Raw genomic sequence first — 18,823 nt, forward strand, 5'->3', positions numbered from 1 at the left:
AAGAGTTGCGAATAAGTGCTAAAGCACTAAAATATGAAAAATAAAATTAAAAAAAAAATCAACGCATACAATGAATTCTGGAAAATATTTGAATAAGATTATCAATAAAAATGATTTAGTTATTATTCATTTTAATAACTGATGAATCAAAAGTATTTAAATATTATGTTTCCTTCATTTTTCTAAAATGTGTTTAAATTAATATACATATATACGTTTTCAAAAATGCAACATATATACATTACAGAAAATGAAAAGAGCAAAAAATACATAAAATTAACAGCAACTCACATAAAGATATTTGCTTCTTATTTCACAACGAAAGATTTGCATAAAGATCAATGCAGTTCCTTTAGTAGAAATTTCAGTTAGAGTATAAAAATAAGTGAAAGATTAAATATATATATGGGTTTGGTGAGTGAGCGAGAGAGAGAAGTACTTACTAAAAGGGCGGCTGGTATCATCCGAAAAATCATCAAATGAATCAGGAGCTGCATGATTCACAGAAAGAAATAGAGAGGATTAGAAGGGAGAAGAAGAAATTTACGTACTTTTCCGTTAATAACTGTCGCCAAACATAAATATGGCATAAAATGGTGTGTTTTTTTTTTGATAAAGCCAAGTAGTTGGCGAAAAATCACAAATTTAAGTGCTTAAGGTTGGCTGCATTTGATAACAATTGTTATAACGGAAAAGTACAGAAAGTTAAGAAAAAAGATTTATGTCAATATACTACAGGACGGTTACAAATATTATATCACTAAACAGGTTAGATGTTAAAGAGATAAATCCAATTAACATGCAATTTATATATTATAATAAAAAGAAAACTGACATATAAAGAAAAACTGTTTTAGAATTTATTAATACAAATACATTTTGCTGTTAAAAAAAGAACAAACACATAAAATTGCTTTATCAAATAATCATATTATAGTTAGAAACATAATATAATTTAACTATAATAAGTAACTGATATTCTATATCGCCACAAATATCGAATAAAATTACATGCAGTGAATATCATTAATATAAAATAATCATCAACTTCCTCCCAAGTAAATTTTACCAAAACTCATACAGCAGAAATAATTTGAAATAACTCATTTCCATATTGTCTGTAGATATGGGTTTTCGAATTTTATACTGATTTTACGCAGTGAGTTTAAGGATTAGGACAGGCTAATAAATATAAAAACTTAAAAAAACTGGAGCAAAAAAAAAAAAAAGTTTTCTTAGCCAGTTTAGTTAAAAGTTTTAAAAACTTAAGCAAGCAGAGCTATTAAAAAAAATGTGTGCAGAAAAAAAATTGTAAGAGTAGTTTTACTGCAGCATGCATATATAAAAGAAACTGTATTATGTATTTATATAAAAGAAACGTCATATTTTTTGTTTTTGTTTGAAGTTCTAAAAAAGGGCATTAAATCATTTCGAATAGAGAAAACATATAACTCCTTTAATGTAAACCAGATGAAATTAGGGGAGGAAGTCTTGAGTTTCAATGTTATACTGTATCTTTGACATTTATCATAGAATGAATGAGCAAATGCAAAATTACAAAAAAGAAAGAAAAGAAACATTAAAGCAGTTGTCATAGAGCTTCGTAAAGACGATGAACAGTTACTCGAGTTAAAAAAAATTAGTGAAAAAAGTTGACAATAACAAAACAAGTCACCAATAGATGGCGCTCAAAAACAAATTTCACAAGCATTCATACAGACGATTCATATTAAATGAGATTTTAAAATTTTTCCCTCCAATTCTTCTTTTAAAATAACTAAAGCTTGTAGGAAACACTGATGTTTCTTTAAATTATATTTAAAATAAAAACAAACATTTAAAAAGAAAAAGAAAATCTGATAGATGACATAAGCTTGAGCTTAAAGTGAAAATCGCAACCTCAATATATCAACAATATAAATTCGAACCAATTATTTTATTTTCACACCAGAAAGTAATTAATAAAACTATATAGATTTAAAGAATTTCATCTAAACCTTTTATATTAAATCATTATATATTTTTAATTTACATTAAGTTTTTTGTTAGCTTATTTAGTCATCAACTAAATATTTTCCATTTAAAAAAGAAACGAACTAAAAAGTTTTTAAAACAAGTATAAATCTATCCATTTCATGCCATCAGCTGTATTCATTTTAAACACATTTTGTATAACGTTATTAAAATTGCACATTTTTTGAATATCGTTAATATTTATAGGAAATAAGCTGAACTAAACAAAGCTGTTTGAGAATACATTTGTAATTCTGAACAGTGGAATGAGGGCCACACCCCACAATCTTAAAACTATCATATCACACCAAAGTAAGAAAGTTTGATCAGTGATGGCAGATACAACATGCATTAGCTCTACGATGAAATCATATCTCCATGCCGTGATCTTCCGACTCTTGCAGATAAAGTGAAAAAGCTGATTTTTTTTTTTAAAATTACAGGATACAATTTAAAGTTAAATATTTTTTTATACACATTTATTTTTTATGTACTCTCCTGGGAATACTGATAGGAAACAAAAATAGGTTTAAAATATTGAACTGCTTTTCTGTAAAAGTGTCTTTCTTACATATGCAATAGAACGGCAGAAAAAGCAAATTACCAGAAACGCTTTCATTAATTTATTCTAATGCGAATAAAACATAAAACAAATGCGAAGAGTCCACTGAAATTTAAAATATACCATGGCAGACGTAACTTTATCTTTTATACACAGCACACAATATTTTACATTAAATTTGTAGGGTTATATACATTTTTTAAAAAGAAAGTCAGAAAACGAATTTTGTCTAACAATCGGAATTAAAATAGGTTTCAACTTCAGTGGAAGAAGGGATGGTTGGGTGGGGGACGAAAACGGCTAAAACAAAAAATTTAAACCGATTATAGTATTTGATATTGAGATCTATGCTTAAAAGAAAGAACCTGTCGACGTACATCAACAAGTATTTTGTCTGCATATAGAAGAAAAAAAAAGGGGGGGGGGAGGGGAACCGAGCCAGAGAAACGATTTTATTTCCATACAAAATCATAATAAAGCTGAATTCCCGATTTTTGTTCTTAAAAGAAGAAGTAAAATAAGGAAGAAAAAAAAAAGCTTTAACGTCATTATTCAAATTTTGCTTGCTCCAGTGAAACAAACATAATCGTCTTCAAATGTCTACACACATTTGGACATAATCCAACAAGAGGGGAGGAATCGACATGATAGGACACACAGAGTGCGGTGTTCTGGATAGTAAACAAATTAAAATGCCACACAAATTTTTCATATTGTCACAAAAAATAAAAAAAAAAAGTTATAAATTTTAACGGAAGCTTATTTTTCGAAAATATAAGGCCTGAACATTATTTGAAAATCGCAATTATGCAAAAGGCATTCAAAATGTTCTAGAAGTCAGAACGTTGGATCTAGAGCTATCAAATTTAGCACGTAGCTATTTCTTGGTAGTAGGTGCTCATTAAGAAAATCAGTAGGCATTTCACATTTTAATTAAAAATTAGTCGAAATGCTTGCTATTTCCTTAATAATTTCGAAATATATTATCGCACAAATTTTTTTTAAAATTAGCCGCTGAGCGATACCAATTTTATTTCCATATAATTTTTCATAATTATAATAAATTTAAAAAATGCTTCTAAGTATATTTTATAACAATACATTTTGTTTATTTAATTACACAAGCAGGTTGCGAAGGTAGAGGTGGAGGGGTGGGGGTGTGTGTCCAGGCCTAGTTGCAGGGACAAATTGTAACACGCACTTTATGCAGACTATAAAAATTTTTATCAGAATTTTCATAAAATATGATTCTTATGACTAGACCTATTACATCACCACAATGAAGGTCAGACCGAAACGGGATATGAGAGTGATGATCATGTGCCCTGTTTTAGTAATTAATAGAAGAAATAAAAGTATTTCGTAAAGATTGATTTAAATAAATTAATTAATCATTTCAAAAATATTTTTAATTTTTTAGTTTATATTTTAATTAACAGTTATCATTTTTTTTGTAATGGGAATAATTTTTAATTAATTAACAAAAATGCCAATGGGGCAAGTTGTAACATATTACAATTCGTGAGATTTATCTTGATTTGCGATGGATTCATGTAGTTCGACTCTTTGTCTGAAATATTAGCAAGCATATAGGAAATGGGATATAAATGTGTGTGTGTGGGGGAGGGGGAATGGTAAGGCGAATGGTGGCTTAAAAAATCCGATTGGAAAAAATGTTTCATCTAAATACAAAATTATCAACAAAAACAACAACAAATTAATTTCTTAAAACAAAATAACAGACACAATAGAATCTTCTTTCCAATCCATGCCAAACTCCAAGCAAAATAATAACACTTATGCACTTACATAAACAAATTTCGAATAATTAAAATTTTAAGCCTAAAAAAAAAAAAAAAACACACACAAAAAAACAACAACCAGGGTAAATGGTCTCCCCAAAACTATATCGCATACTCTCTAATTAATTTGCCATGCCCCAGAACGCCTTGTATGGCATTAGCGTACAATAATTACGAAATACTAACTTTTCGGATAAATTTAGCATTTTCTTTGAAACATCATGTCACCCCTGAGGAGTTTTTTGGCGATTCATTCTTGGCATGTCTGATAATTCCTTACATGGGATTGGTGTACATTAATTACGAAATATTAACTTTTGGCGGGAATTTCGCCAAATCTATCATGTCATCCTTGGCGAGTAATTCGGCGATTAATTTCTGGCAAGTGTTAAAAGTATCCAAAAATCGAATTTGTGCTTTGGGCACGTTTTTTACAACCGATTGAAACAAAGATTTGAAATAAAACTGCACTTGTAGTCACAAAATACCATATCAAATTTGATATATTTAAGTTATTGCAATTCTGAATTATCGCGGTTACATGTTTCTGAAAGTACAGATTGACAGACAAACAACCCGCTGTTGGATTTGGCTCAACATTTGACAGGTATCCACTACAGATATTAAATCTGTATACCTAATTTTATCTATCTATCTCTCTTCGCTTTGTACTGATAGTGTTAATTTTTATTAAAACAGACGAACTTCCTCCGATCAGATGATTTAGAGCGTTGGATTCGCGTCCCTTAGGTTGCGAGTTCGAACCCCGCCGGCCGAAGATTCCCCGCGCGCTTGGTGGCTGACGCGCGTTAAATCTGTCGTGGTCACAAAGTCCTCCATGTCGAGAGTAATACCACTGGGGGTACTGGATCAGGGGTGATCGTTCTCTGATTCAGGTCTAAATTACGATCTATGGTTGAGTGAATGAAATGCGTGAATGTAGTCCGCCCCGTAAAAAGGGTTGTGACGTGTGTGTAGCTAAGTCGTTCTCTTGGCCCTAGATGTCGCTACTAAAGAAACAAGAGGCGCTCCCCCTCAGGCTTAAATCGGCTGTCTTCGAACAGCGGGCTTGTCCATGGCAAATTCCATAAGAAACAACAACAACAGATTTAGCCACTCATTTGATGGAAATCTGCAAATATGGTGTAAAGACCGCACTCCAAGTTTCATCCGTCTAGCTCAAAGCGTTTTTGGGTTATGTTTGTCACAGGCAGACAGACGGATGAACATTTTCCAAAAAAGTATTTTTCGAACCCAGGGAAGTCTAAAACGTAAAGATTCGTCAGAATCACGAGTTCGAATTTTTTGACGATTACTATACTTTCTTTGTATTAAATATACGAGAAAGTAAAAACGCGATTTATTTTGATAATTCTAGCACAAAAAACACCGTAAAATACACAAAAATAGAGGAAAAAATAACGATGCCTTTTTCAACAACGAACTTCAATTTAAAGAAAAACGCCCACTTGAATGTGAAGCTATCAACAGAATGGAGCTACAAAAAAAAAAAAAAAAAAAAAAAATCTCCAATTTTTAAAACAAAATGATGGACCTAGCTCAGAGAAGAATCTTCTCTTCGATCTACGTCAAACTCCGAGCACAATAACGAACAGCAGGCATAAGCCATCTGCAAGCCGGGAGACTAAAAACATGACGGTTCACACCACCGGAACTAGTGTTGGGATATCAGAAAAGATGGGAAGAGAAATCCCGAATGTATTCGCTGGGACGTCAAGATTGATTAATGGACTTGTTTACGGACGAGAATGCGAATAAAAATAAACAACACAGATGGATGCCGGACTATTGATCAATTTAATTGTTCGTATCATGACAGATAAGGAGAGGCGGATTGCTCTTTTCGCTGACTCTGAGGAATTCGAAACCGAATAAAGAAAAGCATATGCAGACACACACATCAAAAGAAAAGGCAGGGAAGACAAAATAGTCCTTGGATTAATCACTATTTTTCAAATGTAGGATGACAAAGATAAGTTAAGTGTAAATAATTTTTTTGTGAAACAAAACTCCCAAACAATCGTTATTTAAGGATCCAAACCGTATCACAATTCTTTTTTCTAGTCGAATTGACAATTCGGCTAGAATCATTCAGTCAATGATGCCCAGGATTGAAAATAGAGTATTTGCTTTTTAGAGAAAGAAGAATTTCAATACATACACGTAAACAGCAATTTTGATTTCAGAAGCTGGTAAAAATAAGGAAGTTATTATAATCGTCAAAAAACTCAATTCGAGATTTGGCAAATCTCGACCTCTTTAGTTTCAGACCTCTCTTAGTTCGGAAAACACATTTTTGAAAAATGTCCGTCCGTCCGTCTGTAAAAAAAAATGACTCAAAAACGCTTTGAGCAAGCTATATTATGGAAATTTTGTCTGTGATCATTGCACCAAATGTGTAGATTTCTATCAAATTTTGAGCAAAATCTTCAGATGAAGGCCGTCTGTTCGAATATAAGTTAATACAATAACGAATTATCGTGTTAGACAGATAGAATTTGGTACACAGATTTCGCATATATAGTGTGGACACCTGTCAAAGTTTGAGCCGAAACCAACTACAAGTTGACTCTCTGTCAGTCTGTACCTTCAGAAATTCTTTGGTATTAGTATCCTTCATTGATTATCTTAAGTATTCTTATTAAATGAAAGTTGGTTACAGAAGTTTTCACTTTCTCGTATACGTAATATAGAGAAAATATTGCAATCGTCAAAAAATTCGAACCCTATTTGATGAATCTTCACGTTTCAAATCTCATGTTAGGAATGTGTGGCTGCACAACATCTTTACCACTACTTTTACCCACGGGGGGGGGGCACCTCGAAATGAAGATGAGATGCTTCCGGCATGGTGGTTGGATCTCGCCACCCTGGAGGGTACACTAATTGGTGGGGGATCTGACTCCTCCCATTGATGACGGGGCGTACTTCCTTCGGGGAGGGTTGTACCGTGGCCGGTGACAGCCCTTAGGACTCAACCACAGTTCCCGCCAATGTTGCTGTTGCGGCGGTCCGGTCATTCAGTTTTATGGTTTAAATCCGTGTGCCTTCGTGGCGAATCGGAGAGTTAGATGGTTGACTTACCACTACTTTTACATATTTGGTGTTTTATACTTACCACTATTTTTAAATATTTATTTTGTATTTATAAATGTCGATTGTAAATGAAGTTAGTTAGCTCAGATCAGTCTTGTCTGACTGGTAACCAGCTAACTACAAACAATTTTCTTCTCATGGTTTAGTTGATTTAATCGGTGAATAAATTCCTTATGTGATTTGCATAGGAATAGCTACCTATGGTAAATTCGTCTCTCTTAGTCAAATATGGCGATGGCAGCTTATAACACTGTCTTTTTAGTATGGCATGGAAGTTTGAGGAGGAATGCCATCCTCGATACTTCACAGAAAATCAAAATTGAGAAATCCGGTTCAAAATTAGCCCTCATACGTTAAGCCTCCAAGACGTTAATATAATTAAACTAAACCTATCACTTAAATGATAAGATATATTTTGAGTCAAATATACTCACCAGAATGATTGCTTGATTTTAATTAATTGATAAATGATGATAATGAATAAAACTGGCATAATATTCGTTATTTAAATTAAAAATAGGATTATTTTAGCGTAGAATAGTTCATACAGGAGTAAAACATTTATGCCTTTGAAATTCTTTTCGAAAATAAACAATTTAGAAATAGAATTCTAATTTTCACTTTAATTTTACCTAAAGGTTAGTCATATACTCATGTGTTGTAAAAGGCAAGAAACCTTTTTCAACAGGAAAAATGACTTATTTTTTTATTTCAGAAACAAAGGAATCCTTAATTAAGAATTATTGCACACACTACCATGCATATTAAAAATATTTTAAGAATATGAGAAACAGATAGAGAAAAAGGAAACTGGACGAAAAACTTAATATTTCAGAAAGAAAAAGCTCGAAGAAAAAAAAATTATAAAGGAACTTTAACTTAGCACTAATTAATATCTCCGTACAGAAACGTAAAGCAAAAATCCTTTAATGAAATGAATCCATTTATTGGATGGAATATTAGATTTGGAAAACTTCGGAAGAAACCTATTGTAAGTAAATAAAGGTAAAAATAAATATCAATTTGTAGAAACGCACATAATGAAATCATTTAGAGTAGGGAATTAAACTTAATTTAGAATAGAAAATGAAGCCTAAGCATTTTTCCATGATGAATGAAAGACTTACGATTTGAAAGTACTTATTGCGGAATACCATAAGAATAGATAGAAGGCTCTTTGAAATCGATGCATCGAATTCATTACCCAGTATGAAAGAATACCTCGCTTTGGGAAAGTTAGATTTCCATTGAATCAATGCAGTACATTTATAAATTCCAGTATTATTAAGGGACATTTAAGAAAGTTATTTTTAGAAAGAAAGGAATTTCTACCGTATGTGAAAATTGTCTTGGAGTCAGTTGACGAAACATTCAGAGAAATGAAAGATTTCATTTTGGAAAATTTTCCAAATTATATTTAAGATATATTAAAAACTTCGCCCAAGCACTTTTTAACATAAAGTAGCAACAACAATTTATATTCTATTAATATAATGAAGAAATTTCAGCAAGTCCTTTTTAATATAAAGTAGCTGCAACAATTTATATTCTCTTAATATAATGAGGAAATTTCAGCAAGTCCTTTTCAATATAAAGTAGCTGTAACAATTTCTATTCTCTTAATATAATGAGGAAATTTCAGCAAGTCCTTTTCAATATAAAGTAGCTGTAACAATTTCTATTCTCTTAATATAATGAGGAACTTTGCGCAAATCCTTTTCGATACAAAGTCGCTGGCTGCAACAATTTCTATTCTCTTAATATAATGAGGAACTTTGCGCACGTCCTTATAAAATAGTACAATAGGAGTATTGGAAATATAAAGTAGATGCAACAATTTATATTCTCTTAATATAATGAGGATTAACGATTCAAACTTTTAGCTGCGAGAACTTTTATTGTTTTAAAATAATGGCGATAGAAAATTCAAGGGTTTATCTGCAATGGCTTTTAACATTTTAATATAATGAAGATACGAGCTTTTGATCATAGGAATTTCGGAATTCTGGTTTTAACAATCATGGCATTCTAACAAAGTAATATACAAGAAAACAACAGGACAGCTATTGTTTGTTTGAAAGCTTAAACTCACCAATTGTTTTCAGCTATGTTCAGACATATTTTTCAAATTGGAAATATTAAGTAATGAAATCATTTCAAGTAAAATCATTGTTAAATGGTAAACCTCTATAACTCATCTAACCGCTTACTAATTTAAGTTGATTGTTGGCATAACAATATAGTTACAAAAAAATTTTCTACCAATACCGCCAATCAATTGTAATAACATAGCGCATTTAATCGCTAATTCAGCAGCTTGCTTGCTGTCTCATCATCTCGTTTTTTACTTGTCGGCGACTCCGACTACTCTCACACACGACTTCCCTGCAGCTTCAGAGTGCCTGTCTTTTATAGTTCCGGGGCTAGAATCTTCTAGACCAATCAGAACGTATCTGAGTGTATCTTGGTTCCAACTGGATGGATCGTGAAACTTCTCAAACTTTCCAGTATGATCCATTTTGTCGCCAAATTCATCGCGAAGCTGCCAAATGCTCGTCAAGTTTGTCGCCAAGCTCTGAGGTTATTGACGCGGCACCCGCTCAGCATGCACAGGACATATCTTACAACGGTTTTTCCCACGATGACACTATTCGTACCGGGTAGCAAAATTACAGATTTGTAACAATATGTAGCCAAAGAAAAATATATAACGATTTTAAAAACTAACATTATCAGGTTATCCTGAATTGATTTCATTCGACGAAAGATGGCTTTGTGAAGATGATTTAATGCTTGTGGACAAAGAAATAGCTTACAAAAAAAATCTATCAGCTGATTTAAATGATTTTACATGATCAGATATTTCGCTTTGCAGTGATTATTTAATATTATCATTATAATTAGATCATAATTAGTAGACATCATTCCGGTTATTCCATTTCATTAGATATTTTGTTTTGTGTGTATAATTAAAATAAAATAAAATATACAGACATGACGTCAAATATTTCAAATGTTCCACTGGATCAGATATTTCGTATTGCGATGGATAATTAAAATAATAATCCAACGGATACATGATTAATGATTTCGATTGTTCCACTAGATATTTCGTATAAAGGAAAATAATTAAAACAATAACCCAATGGATACGAGACCAACATCGAGTGTTTTATTTAATATGATATTTTATATAGAGGTGAACAATGAAACTATCAAATCAACGGACATAAGACCAACCGTTCCACTATTGTCCCATTTGATAAGATATTTCATATAGTGGTGGACAATTAAAATTATCAAATCAACGGGCGTAGAACCAACTGTTCCACGATTGTCCCATTTGATAAATTTCATACAGTGGTGGACAATTAAAATTATCAAATCAACGGACATAGGACCAACTGTTCCACTATTGCCTCATTTGAAAAGATATTTCATTTAGTGGTGGACAATTAAAATTATCAAATCAACGGGCGTAGAACCAACTGTTCCACGATTGTCCCATTTGATAAATTTCATACAGTGGTGGACAATTAAAATTATCAAATCAACGGACATAGGACCAACTGTTCCACTATTGCCTCATTTGAAAAGATATTTCATACAGTGATGGACAATTAAAATTATCAAATCAACGGGCGTAGAACCAACTGTTCCACGATTGTCCCATTTGATAAATTTCATACAGTGGTGGACAATTAAAATTATCAAATCAACGGACATAGGACCAACTGTTCCACTATTGCCTCATTTGAAAAGATATTTCATACAGTGATGGACAATTAAAATTATCAAATTAACCAATAGAGGCCCCACTGTTACATTTTATAACTGAAGTTATAATTAAATTATTAATTATAATTGAATAATTAAAATTATTTATAGCAACAAATTACATTACGGTAAAAAATTATGAGAAAAAATGCAGACCAAAATTTATTCTGATGCACCATAACCTGATATTTACGCAAGCTTCATTGAAACTTCAAAGGCGAAATCTAAATTAATAATGAAGTTACTTTGATGTATTTCACAAAAATTCTAGGACATAATATCGAAAATTGGGTGCGTTCTAAAGGGTATTTCTTAGAATCTAATAATAAATTATATATATTTAGATTCTGGGAAATATCCTTTAAGAACGCCCCCAAATTCATTATATGTAATTAAATTTAAGCAATGACGGTGGATTGTTATACGATATTTCCTTTCCCAATTTCAGAAAATCAATAAAAACTACATAAGAGCATGAAATGAAAATACATCGTCATGCACGTATTATTAAGGCATTTATAGAAGAAAATAGTCTTTCGAGGAAATTCAATCCAACCGGACGGAAATAGCTGTTCGGGGACACAGATCAACAAAAACAGCGAAATATTAACACAGGAATCGATCGTAAGCTGCTTGAGATCAAAGCTAAGAAGGGAGGAAATAAAAAAATAGATTTCATCAGGACGCACAAATTCTGTTCTCGAATCTGTTTCTATAATTTAATGCATGCAATATACTTGACAAATGTACTCATGAATCAAATGTACGAATATTTCTGTTCACTTTCGAAAAAGAAAAGACCGGCATTTCGATATAATTTTACTTTTTTAATATAGAGAAAAAATAAATAAATGTCAAGAAATTCGATCACGTGATACTGATCAATTTCCATTTTTTTATCATTATTTATTGATAATGATTTTATTTTTGATATCTTATCATATATCAATATTTTTTAGTGGAATTATGTTTGTTTATTCGTTAACACAAGTGTACATGAACATATTTCCTCAAAAATAGAAAGGGTTGGACGGATAGATGGATGACTGTTAAAATGTGGATTTCAGTAGTAAACTGCTAATTTAAACCACTTTTTGGATATAATTCTTCTACAGAAAGAAGTATATATTTTCCGTTCTTTATTCCATCATACTATGAAAATAAGCAATAGAGCTAAGGTGACGCTTTATAAGCCAGATAACAGCTACGAGACATGAGAAAATTTCTTTTGTCTAGTGGTCTTGTTACTCGGCTACGAACCCAAAGGTTGCGAGTTCGATCCTCGCCTATCGCTAGTAGCAACAGAGCCATATTAATAAAATATATATGTATATATATATTTCAGCACTCGCTCTGCCATTCACATTGTATGTTAATTTCTTTTATTAGGTATATTCCTATAGGAAGACTACCTATTGCAATGGTTCTCATGACAAGACTTCGGGAAAGTTTCTGCAGTTCTTCACCGATCATAATCCTTAGAACCCAAAATCACGTTTGGATTTTAACTGGCATGGAATAAATTATTAGAATTATAAAAATCTCGGACGAGATTGTAAATGACCCATCTAGCTCAAAAGAGGTGAAAATGGTGAGGGTGATGAAATTATCATTTCGATATAACTTTCTTAATGTTGAAGATAGAAAAATAAATCCAATTAGCTAAATTAGCGCCTCATTAAGGTGAACAACTTTTGTATTTAAACTTTTTCGATGGCTTAGAAGTTAGGGGCTGAAAAATGATTTTCAAGCCCTAATTTTGACTCTTTCTAACATCAACAATTTATGCTGCCAGATATTAACTTAGATGTAAAGGAATCTACCTTCGCTTTCCAAGAGGAATTTTTTTTTAAATACCTTTCACGAATACGTAGTATACAGAAAGTATAGTAATCATAAAAAAATTTGAACTTAAGATTTTGACGTATCTCCAAGTTTCAAACTTAACTGAATTCCGAAAAATACATTTTTGGAAAATGTTCGTCAGTCTAACTGTGATAAAGATTACACAAAAACACTTTGAGCCAGACGGTTGAAATTTGGCACACAGTCTTTATACCAAATTTGCACAATTCTACGAAAATGCGAGCAAAATCCGTTCAGAAAAAATCGGCTTGTCTGGCTGTTCGAATATAAATTAACATGATAACTACAAAACGAAAAGAGCTAGATGGGTAAAATTTGGCACACATATTCAACATCTAAAATATAGACACTTACCAAATTTTAAGCCAAATCCAATGAAGGGTTGATCGTCTGTCGGTCTGTACTTTCAGAAACATATAAACGCGGTAGCTAAAAAAAGCAATGACTTAAATATATGAAATTTGGTATGGGATTTTGTGACTACGAGTGCAATTTTGTGACAAATTTTTGTTTCAGTCGATTTAAACCAAACGCATCTAAACGCAAACGCATTGCCTGGGCTCAATCGTCAAATAACTTGCCAAGGATGACACAATAGATTCGGTAAAAATGCTAAATTTACGACAAAAAATATTTTGTAATTATTGTACGCCAATACCACTTCCTCTGGTTTTCATTGAAACCTTATTTATGTCAGTATAAATGATATCTCACCAGCCACCAACATTGTGCTGCTTTCTTTCCACTTTTTTTCTTTTTTTTTTTCGTTGGTTAGGTGGTGAAAATTTAATTTTAGCAATTTGGCCACAGTCCAGCAGTGAGCATGCGAGTTTAAATCGAAAAAAAAAGTTTTATTATCCCAAATGTTGTTCTACAGCGATGTAAACGCAGACGGCGGCTAAGTGGGAAAAAAAATGAAGTGAGTTTTTTCTCCCACTTCCCCGCTTTTCTTTAGACAAATTAATTGAAGGCCAGCACAGCATTTTAAGCCCTTTTAATATAATCGTTTAAAAAAGTGTTATGTTTGAAAAATGTTTACAAAAAAAAAAAACAATCAGAAACGAACTATTCATTTAAAAGCTAACCAGTATAAAAACACTCTCACATAAAAATCAATTATTTCCCCCACCAAATCCATAAATATGTGTGAACAGTAGAAAAGCAGAACCGCCAACATTGTCACAAAACGCAATAATACCAATAGCTTGATTGAGTGAGTGAAGTCCCTAAAAAAAAAAAAAGGGGACATTCACTTCAATTTCCCTCGCTATCCATTTGATTTGTGACGAACTCAAGCAAAAACACTCCACCCTTTTCCCCTACTCCTTTCGGACATTTTTGAAAGGAGATCGCAGAGGGGGAGGGAGGGGGTAAGAAATTCCCATTTTCTTTTTGAAAAGACTCACAATCTCAGAATATGCGACTGAATGACCACTGCCGGAGTTGAAAAATGATTCGTAGGTCAAGAAGTGGCAAGATTCGAAGACAAACAAAACATTAAAAAAAAAAAAAAAAAAGAAAGAAAGAGGGATGGATTTTATTTATTTTCCGAGAGAAGTGATCTTAAAAATAGAAAGCAGTCAAAGTATGGAACTTTTTTTTCCTTCCTCCAGTCATTTTTCTTTTATTTTTTTTTATTTCTCAGATGTGAGGAGAATACAATAGCTTTTATTGTTATAGTTAAGTCTGGATGATTGATGAGTAAGTGTTACAAAAAATATTTATAAGACGAAAAGGAATTCCACTACAAATATGGACAGCTAATTCGTTCAGACAAAGATATACTATGTTATTATTATTTGTAGACTGAGTGAGATTGTTTGTTTGGAGTAAAAGCTATATTATCATTATTATTATTATTATTTTTTTTTCAGAATCATTATTCATAGAAAATGTACTTTGGTAAAAGGGGAAGTTACGTAAAATAATACTGCTAATGTTAGAAGATAGATGAACTGGAAATTTGTGCTTTTATTCTCAGACAAAATTTATGTATATATAATGATGTCTGAGACTAAGGATGATTCATATATATAATGAATATTATTGATATGAATATTATATATAATGAATATTATTGCGTATATTATTGGTTCATATGTGCAATTTATATGGGGGAGTAAAAAAGTGAAGTTATAGTACTACGAAAAACAGCTTGCAATGAGAAGATATCTGATAGCTTTCATTTTTCATCATAACTTTAAAAAAAAATCTTAAAATTATTTTAAAAATCTTATATCATCTTAAAAATATTTTATTGAGGGAAAATGAACATCAAGCCATGTATAAAAGATATAATTGAAATTTAACACGACAAATATTCCCAGCAAATCTGTTGATCGCCAAAATTCCTAATAAATGTACTTAAAAAAAGTGGAAATTGAATGAAACTGGATTAATTTTTAAAAATGTTGACGAATGCTTTGATAGGCAAATAAATATTTATAAAAAATCAACTGAATTCGAATTCCAGTTTACTGATTCTCAGGAATAATCAAAAGGCGTCCCACACTGATATTGAAATTCATTGCGCTTTTTGCAGAGGGGGGGGGCGTAAAGCTTCAGCTTGAAGTGTACAAAAGTAGATTACATGAGTGATTATGTATACTACGTTATAATAATACCACGTGAAACTAGCATATTACATCCCATGATTGCTGTTACTTTCATATTTAATGGACTCAATTCACATGAGCTACAATCACTTGAGAAATATAATTGAGCATATGTTCTAAAAGCAGGTTGTATTGTTATTTTATGCCACGTTGTGATGCTACGTACATTGTCCCCCCCCCACCTCCGGCAAAATGTACTGCTAAATCCAAAATTTGATTGGGGAGCAAAATTTGATGCGCATTATGCAAGCAAGAATTAATATATATATATATATATATATATATATATATATATATTATATATATATATATACTAATAATAACGGCGTGTATATGGATGTTGGTGTTGTACAGGTTAAACTACCTGACCTAGAGTTTCTAAATTTCGGACAGAAATACTTTGAAAAATGATAAGGAATTCGGAACGATTTTTTTCCATGAAATTTTAATTAATTAAAAATTAAACTAGATTTTAGTGAGATTTTTTTTTTGGTGATAACTCCTGAAAATATAATAGTACAGGATTAAATTTTACATCATTTTAAAATTAAAAATAAATATTTCTTCAAGGATTTTGATTTTTTTTGCCCTATATTTTTTGATATTTTTAATCAATCTTTGAAATAAAACTGATATCGTTTTCATTGTTACTACTAATATTTCATCTTCGTTTTCTTTCTATTGTTGATGACCAAAATACGAAGACTGGATTAAATTTTCTACATTAAATGGATTTGAGTATAAGTTATGTTTATAATAATTTTTTTGAAATCCTGCTATACTTACTGTTAAACCTTAACTTCTAAGTTACGAAATGACGATTTTTTTTAAACACTCATTTTTAAAAACTGTTCCTCTTTTCGGTGATATAATTGGATGTATAAAGATCTAACAGAAAATTATGGAAATGTATAACACAATGAACATAATGGCGACATTAGATTTTTAAAATAGAATTAATCAGATGCGTTTTAAAATATTTTGCGGGAAGAAGTCATTAAGACCTATCTACATAAACTATCTAATTAGAATTTTCAGCAACCATTAATATTGGTGAACCAAATGGTCGACAAAGTCGGCTAGCTATGAATAGAAATTATGAAAGATAAAATGAATTGAGATCTGCATTAAAAATAAAACATGCAGAAAAAAAGGCTTAAAAAACAAGACATGAAATTTCAAATTAAAAAGAGTAAAAAAAGACAAATAGAAAATATTACAAGTAAATGATTGATCCAATATATTTGTTACGGAAAAATATATAAACGAATAGATAAAAATGTTACAGAGTTAATTTCTTAAAGCAATTTCTATCCTTTCTAATAAATATTCATATGCAATAACATTACATATAATATATTTGCAATTGGAAATGTAGCCAGTGACAATGCATGTTGAAGTAGAGTGGAAGCAAAGCTACACAAGATAATTTTAATAAACTTTCTAAAATAATACTGAATATGATTTAAGATATTTAATAGTAATTAACATGATATATAATCTTATCTATCATTTCTATTGGCAAATCCATCCCTTTTCCTGAACTAGCACAAAGCCTGCATTGTTAAAGAGGTATTAGTAGACAGGATTTGTTTCCAGATTTTAGAAATTGAACACTCAATCTAAAAATTAAACGTTAAAATACAATTCTTATTTATAAATATTTGCCTCTGGCGATTAGCTGGATTCCTGGTATTGGTTGAATTTAATTTCTATTAAATTGTTTAGATATAACTTCATGTCTATGATTCGGTCAAATTGTCAGATAACAAAGCCGGGTTATTTTAACATATGTTCTATTCATTAGGTATATGGACTTTTCTAATGGATACTAGTACTATGAAATTATAGCGTTTTTAGAAACGTAAATGTTAGGTCCATTTATCTTCTAATTTTCGCGGTATTCAATTTCACTCTTTTATTCGGTTTGAATATTACACATATTAAACACAATCCATCATCTTTAGATTTCACTAATGTAACAAAATCACGTGATTAATTATTTAATTAAACAATGAAAACGGTTCGAATTGTAGGGTAGCTATCTAACTATTGTTGGAAATTATTAAAAAAAACATTTACGAAAACTTTGCACAACTACTGAATTGGTATTATTAAAAAGGCAATTTTAAAAATTTTGAAACAGTGCAAAATTTGTTTTCGAGCAATGATATATTTTAAAATTATCAACGAAAAACACCCAAACTTCAGCAGAATTTTTAATTAATTAGAATTAAAAAATCGCTCTTAAGTGCACATTCGCACTTCCAAGATATATATAGTACCAAAAATGGCAGCAATGGTCTGTTCTAAAGGTAAAACACATGAAATACACTTTTATTATCAATAGAGATGTAAGTTAAAACTAAATCATCATGGAGATTGTGAACTGCTATATTTACTCATGGGAGAACTCTACGCATGATTTTCTAGAGTTACAAAATACAATAATATTTTTATATCAGATATGAAAAATGAAAAAAAAATATATCAGGTTGATCGGATTTTTTAAAATCAAATACTGTACACAATAAGATTTTATAAACATGGTTTCACATTAATAAACAGCCTTCGATATTTTTTGCAAATACTGTTTTAGGTATTTAATTTCACCAATCCAACAAAAGCGTCTCTTTCTTTGGGGGGGGGGGAGAAAATAAAATTTTAACGAACAAAAGCATATTTAAACAGAAAATTCTTTAATTTCAGGAACTTAAAGCCATAAATTTAAAAAAAAAATTATACAAACAGGGAAAAAAAAAAAAGAACTTTTGAGCATTTTACATACTATCAATTTCAGTCGTCATCTGTACATGGAAAAAGAATGCTTTTTAATATGGGTCACAAAAAAGTATCTATACGGAAAACTTACTCGTTCTTTTTTAAAAATGAAATAAGATTAGTGCATTAAATTTGGCAAAGCACTGTTAAAAATGATGATTCGAATTCCAAAAAATATACAAATAAACATATTCAGAATATCAAAGTTTAAAATAATATAATAGTCTTTCGTAACAGCAAACACTTTACCATAGTCTCATAAAGATAAAGCTGACGGCATACAAATTTGA

At 30.9% G+C, this 18,823-nt stretch overlaps 1 protein-coding gene across 3 annotated transcripts in view; it reads right to left on the minus strand.

Moving 5' to 3' along the window:
• Positions 1-18,823, minus strand: part of LOC129988884 (disintegrin and metalloproteinase domain-containing protein 19-like) — a 248,398-nt gene that overhangs the window by 37,966 nt on the left and 191,609 nt on the right. For 2 of the 3 annotated variants that reach the window (XM_056097165.1, XM_056097164.1), the window contains exon 2: positions 444-491. The exons of the other annotated variant lie outside the window; for it this stretch is intronic. In XM_056097165.1, the coding sequence (XP_055953140.1) occupies positions 444-491 (48 nt within the window). The remainder of the gene's footprint in view (positions 1-443; positions 492-18,823) is intronic. 3 annotated transcript variants of the gene reach the window in all.

Source organism: Argiope bruennichi, chromosome 10, assembly GCF_947563725.1.
Source record: "Argiope bruennichi chromosome 10, qqArgBrue1.1, whole genome shotgun sequence".
Classification (NCBI taxonomy): Eukaryota; Metazoa; Arthropoda; class Arachnida; order Araneae; family Araneidae; genus Argiope; species Argiope bruennichi.